The 7038-nt window shown below is 36.7% G+C and overlaps 1 protein-coding gene across 1 annotated transcript in view; it reads left to right on the forward strand.

The window, feature by feature from the left end:
* Positions 1-7038, forward strand: part of DCC (deleted in colorectal carcinoma) — a 1585944-nt gene that overhangs the window by 1081411 nt on the left and 497495 nt on the right. Inside the window, exon 9 of the mRNA XM_006837499.1 lies at positions 1540-1694. Within this exon, the coding sequence (XP_006837562.1) occupies positions 1540-1694 (155 nt within the window). The remainder of the gene's footprint in view (positions 1-1539; positions 1695-7038) is intronic.

Raw genomic sequence — 7038 nt, forward strand, 5'->3', positions numbered from 1 at the left:
AGGGTCCCTATGAGTTTGAACCTATTCGAAGGCACTTTACAACAACAAAGTATTTTTTAAAAAGGTGGTTCTGTTTAACAGATAATTCTTCCCCAAACTCTTCTTGCAAATGTTGGTTGCTCCTTATTCAGTATTTAACTCCCAAGTTCCCCAGGAGTGGTTGCCTCAAACCAAAAGATGGAGAAAGAAAGAGTGGGAATTCCACTTATGAGGTTTTTCTAGGCCAAACTTTGAATCCTCACATATTACTTTTACTCCCAATTATTGATTATAATTAGTCACACAACCTTGCTCCAAGGAAACATGGAAATGTAGTCTACACATGAAGAAGTTGGCTGGAAGTCAACCAATCTATGCTATTCAGTCATATTAATTATTTCACTCCCTTCAGAATTTTGTTTTATTTTTCTTCTTGGAAGCCAAACCTTCCCCAACAGGGTAAAAAAAAAAAAAAGATTCACTTTAAATATATCCAAAGACAAAAATGAAAAACTGTAAGGGAGAAAAGAAAAGAGGAAGGGAGAAAGGGAGGGAGGGAGAGAGGAAGGAAAGAAGAAAAAACAAAGAGACGTAATTAATATGGTCATGTAATTCCACTGAGAGACAGTGGAATACCTTAAAAATAAAATAAAAACCTTAAGAAACATTGAGCAGCTTACAAGAAGTTCCTTCTTTACCAAGTTCAACCACTCATATGTTAAGGGCCCATGAGGATATCATATTAATGTCTACAATAATGTTTGTCCTCAAAAGAATAGTATTTCTTAAATGTCAGCATTTATATCCATAATTTTTGTCTTCAATATAAATCCCATAATGTTAAAAAAAAAATCAATCTATTTGTCTGCAGTAACCAGGTAAGTGTTTAATTGATAAAGATATTGAACCTAAGTAGATATGACCTAAGGACAAGGAAGCAAAGAGACTTGAGTGTTGCTTCTCATACTGAAAGGAATCGTCTTCCTTCACTAATTGCACTTAAAGTAACCATAGGAGCTGGAGCTCCCATCCATATCAGCACTTAGCATCTGCATTTTCCTTTCTCTAAGAAGAAAGAAAATGCATTTGTTGGCAATACTGACAAAGACTGATTTGTAGAATAATTGAAACCTTGATTTCTGTCATTAGCTGGATGTTTACAGAATGAATCTTCCTGTCTACATTCCAGATGTTTCTTCTTGTTCTAATAGCTCTTGGTTTATCATGAGTTTTGAATTCTAAATTACAAAGTGTCAAGAGAAAAGACTTTAGTTTGCAAGTTTCCTGGAGGATGGCACAAACTTGAACTCCCCAGAATCCTTGCAATATTTGTTTATAGGCCTTTTCAGTCAGTTTATTTCCTATAGTAAGTCTCACTAGTCTTGAATTATGATTCAGGACAAAATTAAATCAGTTAGCAACCTTTGTATCCACCTCACTATTCTTATATATTAAATGAAAGTTTTGTCTAATATTATTTCTTTTGAAATAAGCTTTCCCTGCAAATTTCATTTCAGTATTCATTTTGAAATAAACTTTTCTGCAACTTTCATTTCCCAGGGAACGAGCATTGAATACATCTCAGCCTGGGTCCCTTCAGCTTACTGTGGGAAACCTCAAGCCAGAAGCCATGTACACATTCCGAGTTGTGGCGTATAATGAATGGGGGCCAGGGGAGAGTTCTCAACCCATCAAGGTGGCCACTCAGCCTGAGTGTGAGTATGAAAGGGAAGGGCAGGATTTGAAAGTAATTATTATTGTCTGTAATACCTTTGAATCTGCTCATAACACTTTTTTGAGGTAACAAATAGATACTTCAGAAGAAACATATTTAACTCAAGGATCTCAAGGTAAGGCCATTTAGTGACAAAAATGATCTCTGCCTTGTTTTCAACAGGACAAGATATAATAACTAAAAAAAGGCGCTGTGGGTTAATGTGCCAGACTGCAAAGCCGTTTGAACTGCAAGGTCGGTGGTTCAGGCTCACCAGTCACTCTTTGGAAACCCTATACAGGGTTGCTATGGGTCGGAACCGACTCGATGGCACTTGACAACAACATACATTGTTGTCATGGCTGTTAGGTGCCATCAAATTGGTGGTTCTGACTCACAACAACCCTATGCTCAACAGAAGGAACCACTGCTGGGTTTTTCACACCCTACAATCACTATACTTGAAGCCACTGCAGCTGCCACTGTGCCAATCCATATCATTGGGGATCTTCTTCTTTTTCATGGCCCTCCACTTTACCAAATATGGTGTCATTCTTCAGGGACTGGTTCCCCTGATAATATATCTGAAGTATGAAAGATGAAGTCTGACCATCCTGGTTCCTAAGGAACAATCTGGATGTACTTCTTACAACACAGATTTGTTTATTCTGGCAATCCATGGTACTTTTTATATTCTTATCCAACACCATAATTCAAATACATCAATTCATTTAAGGTCTTGCTTATTCACTGTTCAGCTTTCATATGCATCTGAAGCTATTGAAAATACTATGACTTGGGTTAAACATTCCTTAGTCATCAAACCAAAGTCTTTGCTCTTAACCATTTTAAACAGGTTTTGTACAGAAGATTTGCTAAACGCAATATGTCCTTTGATTTCTTGGTTGCTGCTTCCATTGAGTGTTAATCCATCTGTGCAGTTTACTCATTCTCTTCCTAGGAAGATGACTTAATCTGCCTGACAACCTACTTCATTATTAGTGGGTTTCAGCCTTGTCCATTGATTTTTCAGTTTGTTGATGAAGAGTGTAACATCAAAGGTAAAAGAACAATGGCACAGAGCCTCTAAATATAGGACTTATCAAAGAATTTAAACTTGCACTCAATGCACTCAAGAAGCTACCAAGAGTGAGCTTAAATTTGAGAAATGTGAGGGGGCTTGAAAAGAATCCTGGAAAAGTTCCATTCCATTTTTCTTCAACCTTTCTGAAGCTCCCTTAATAAAGAGATAATGTCTGCTGAACAATATCACTAGCCTCTCTATTTATTTAAAATATGTTTTCTTTTTAGAGCAGTTTTAAGTTATAGATTAAAATGCATAGAGACTACAGAGAGTCTTGGATGCTCGCCTGCTGCCCTGGACACAGTTTCTCCTATTAGTCACATCTTTCATTAGTGTGGAACTTTTTTGTTGTTTCATTTGATGTGCACCAAAATTGATGTATTATTATCAACCTAAGTCACATTAGAGTTCACTGTTGATGTCAAACAGTTCTGTGGCTTTTGACAAATGCACAATCCCATACATCTACCATTGTAATATCACAGAGACTAGTTTCACTGCTTTAAAATGCCGTGTGTTTCCCCTGTCCATTTATCATCTCAATTTGTTTCTGTAGTTTCTATCACTGTTTTAAGTGAAATAATCAAGAAGTAAAGCAGCTGGACATGCTTTGATGAAGTTCAATTATTTCCGCTTTTATAAAGTAATAACATATTTTTAAACAACTAAGATTGGTGGTTCAAACCCGTCAGCCATTCCTAAGAAATACTACACAGGGAACCAAGTGGACAACCCTTAACAACAACACAGTCTATTTTCATTTGTCAACCAGTCCCCACCACCCCTACAAAAAAGAGACAATTTTGTAAGTACAATATGCCAATTTTATTGCAACAAATGAAAAAAGTAGCTCTGCAGGCATACAGAAAATACTTCAGGCAGGGGCAGAAGGATGTTGGCAATTATAAGTACATTCTTGCATTATTTGCATGAAATCAGTTATTAGAGTGCACATTTGATAAACATTTCTACATTGTAAAAGAGTTTCGATTTTCTGTACGGGTTTCTAATATTGTCTGAGAAGATCATTTACTGATGATCATTTTGCCAGCTTTATTTTGTTTCAATTTTTAAAAAGTGGATATAAAAGCTAAATGCAGTGCATGGCTTATTTACAATAAACAGGCTTATTTCACACACCTAGTTATATCTACTCCTTTTTTTTAAATCAATGGTGCCCTCTTTGTTTTATTCTAAACTCTATCTAGTTAGATTTGTAATGGCCTCAAACACTTTTGGAAGAAGACAAAATAAAAGGTAGAAGTAGCCCCACTGGTAAGTGTGAGAAATAATCTTTGGATTATTTCACAGCTGGAGTATTTTACAAGGGCTTGTTGAAAGGGAGAAAGCATGAGCAGTTGATTTACAGACCAGATGCTAGCTGCATCATGCTGTATGCTTTGGAAAAGCTTAATTCTTCCTTCCCATTAGAAGGGACTTTCAAGACAAGATGATGACTAATTGCAGTAAACTCTTCATGGGAGGCTAGGGAAGACTAAACTATGTAAGTCTTGCAAATCTTTAGAAATAAATTATGTTATCATTTTCAAAAGTATAACAATATATACAGGTTGGATAGTGTTAATAGGAAATTCAGGCTCCCAAGCATAGTAATTGAATGGGGCCCACTGCAAAATGAAAACTCAGACACTTTGTTCAACTATTGTCAATCATTTCAAGACAGACACAGAACAGTTAAGCTTTTTGGAAGGCTCTTTTCTGTGTACGGTCCTTCTTAGTGCAAGGAGCTTCTAAGTGTGGTGTGGGCTCTTGTTCACCTGTACTTATATGCTCATGAAACTGATCTTGCTATTAGGTTTTTGGAATCCTGGTGTGCCACTGTGGGTTAATGTGCTACACTGCAAGGTTGATTTGAACTGCAACCAGCTACTCCTTGGAAACCCTATGCAAGGTTGTTATGGGTTGGAACCAGCTCAATGGCACTTAACAACAACAACAACAACAACTAGGTTTCTAGTCTTAAGGGATGTTTTGATTTTGTTGGGATTAAAATCATTAGATGATACCTCCTTCCACTTCATAATGTCTGTATTAATAGAGTGCGGTGGATAAACATTGACCACAATGTCAGCGGTTGGGTCCCATTAGCTGCTCTCAGGGAGAGAGCTGAGCCTTTCTGCTCCTGCAAAGATTTATAGTCTCAGAAACCCTATATAGGATCATTATGGGTTGGAATGAACTTGATGACACTTAACAACAACAACACATTTACATAACATTTGAGTCATCAGATTTATTTTGTTGACTTACTTTTCATGCAGAATATATAGAGAATCTATTTAGAGAATATAAGGAGCTCTGGTAGCGTAGTGGTTACGAATCGGGCTGTGAACCATAAGGTCAGCAGTTCGAAACTACCAGCGGTTCCGCGGGAGAAAGATGAGACTTTCTGCTCCCGTAAAGATTAACAGCCTCGGAAACCCTGTGCAGGGTCGCTATGAGTTGGACTCCAGGGCACATAACATATAGAGAATCAATGGATTTTTATGAGTAGGTAGTACTTGGAATCAATGGAGTTGAATAAAACACATGAGTCAAAATGTATATTTAAAAAAATTTAATAAGCCATGTTGTGTAGAGACTGACCATAAAAGCCCACCAAAAATTCTATTTTAAAAAGATTGTTCAGATTTCTAAGATTAGAATATATGACTTTAAATGCATGTTCATGTCCAAAAAAATTAATATCTATGGATTACGTGAATTCTTCTCTTCCTAGTCCCTGTATTATCCTTTGCTGTTGCTGTTGTTAAGCACCATCTAGTCAGTTCGGACTCATAGCAGCCCTGTATAGGGGTTCCAAGGAGCAGATGGTGAGTTTGAACCATCAGCCTTGCAGCTGGCAGTCCAGTTTCTGACAGTGCCACACTGGGATGTGTTTTCATGTAGTTTTCAGAAATACCTGGCCATGATTATACTGGAGTTCTGATAAAATTCCTGGATAATCAGCCTTGCTTTCTAGCACTAAAAAAACATTGTTTTTTTCTATCAAAACCATTGTTCCTAAATATCCAGCTTAAAAGAGAAATTTTCATATATTTTTTTAAAAGAATCACTTTGTTTTCTTCCAAAATTTCTAAGTCAAGGGACAAGACAGTATTTTCCTTTTTGACACTGATCATTCACAGTGCTTCTTGCACAAACAAAAAAAAATACAAAATATCTCCCCAAAATACAAAACACACCCACCCCCACACACAAACACTTATGATATAACATGTTCTGCCATTTAATGTAAGTAATTAAAAAATATATAGCTAGAGTCAGAAATTATTTCTGTCACATATATAGCCTTCATTTAATAAAAGAAAAAGTTGATATAATTCAGCTAAAACAACAATGACAAAAATAAAACCCACTGCCCTGGTGTGTATTTTGATTCTCAGCAGCCCTGTATAAGGTTTCTGAGACTATCAATATTTATTAGAGAAGACAGCCTTATTGTGCTTCCACAGAGAGGCTGATAGATTTGAACTGCTGACTTTGCTGTTAGCAGTCCATTACTTATCCTACAGTCCCACCAGGGCTCCAGGAGCTACGAATGCATTTATTGAGCATGTACTGTTGCTTAAAGTCCTAGTGCGGCAGCGTAGGATAGGCAACAAACTGCTAACCAAAAGGTTAGCATTATAAACCCAATAGCAGCTCCTTGGAAGCCCTATACAGGGTCACTATGAGTCACAAGCGACTCAATGGCACTTTAACTACAAAGTGTTTTTTACGCTGTTCCTGGTGATGTTAGAAACTGTAGCATACACATGAAATAGCATCAAGTACAGATCTCAGAATCTTCTTTGAGAAATAGTCTAAAATTGTAACAATCATAAAACAATCCAACTCAGAACACTTCTAAAAAGTTGTTCAATGAAGTTGATTAACTTGTGGATCTATTGACTATGATGGTCAAGGCATATAATCCAGAAAAAAAAAAAAATGTCTAATTCATAATACCTCCACCTCCTCAAGTGACTCTTGGATGATAAAGACAGCTATCTCTGTGTTTATATTATGCAGTCCCCCTGCCCCCCCATTACTCCCTATTCAAGAAGCAGTCTGAAAATTTGTGCAGAAGACTTTACCACGCCCTGGTCTCTGTAAACATTTTCTTAGCTTAAAAATTAGCCTAGGCACAAATAAGGCATAAAACAACAAAAAGTATGACTAGATAAAGTATGTTGTTTGTTGGTACTGTTGTCTCATATGCATACAAGTTTATGGAAACATTCCATTATCTTTCTAT

Source organism: Chrysochloris asiatica, unplaced genomic scaffold, assembly GCF_000296735.1.
Source record: "Chrysochloris asiatica unplaced genomic scaffold, ChrAsi1.0 scaffold00021, whole genome shotgun sequence".
NCBI classification, from domain to species: Eukaryota; Metazoa; Chordata; class Mammalia; order Afrosoricida; family Chrysochloridae; genus Chrysochloris; species Chrysochloris asiatica.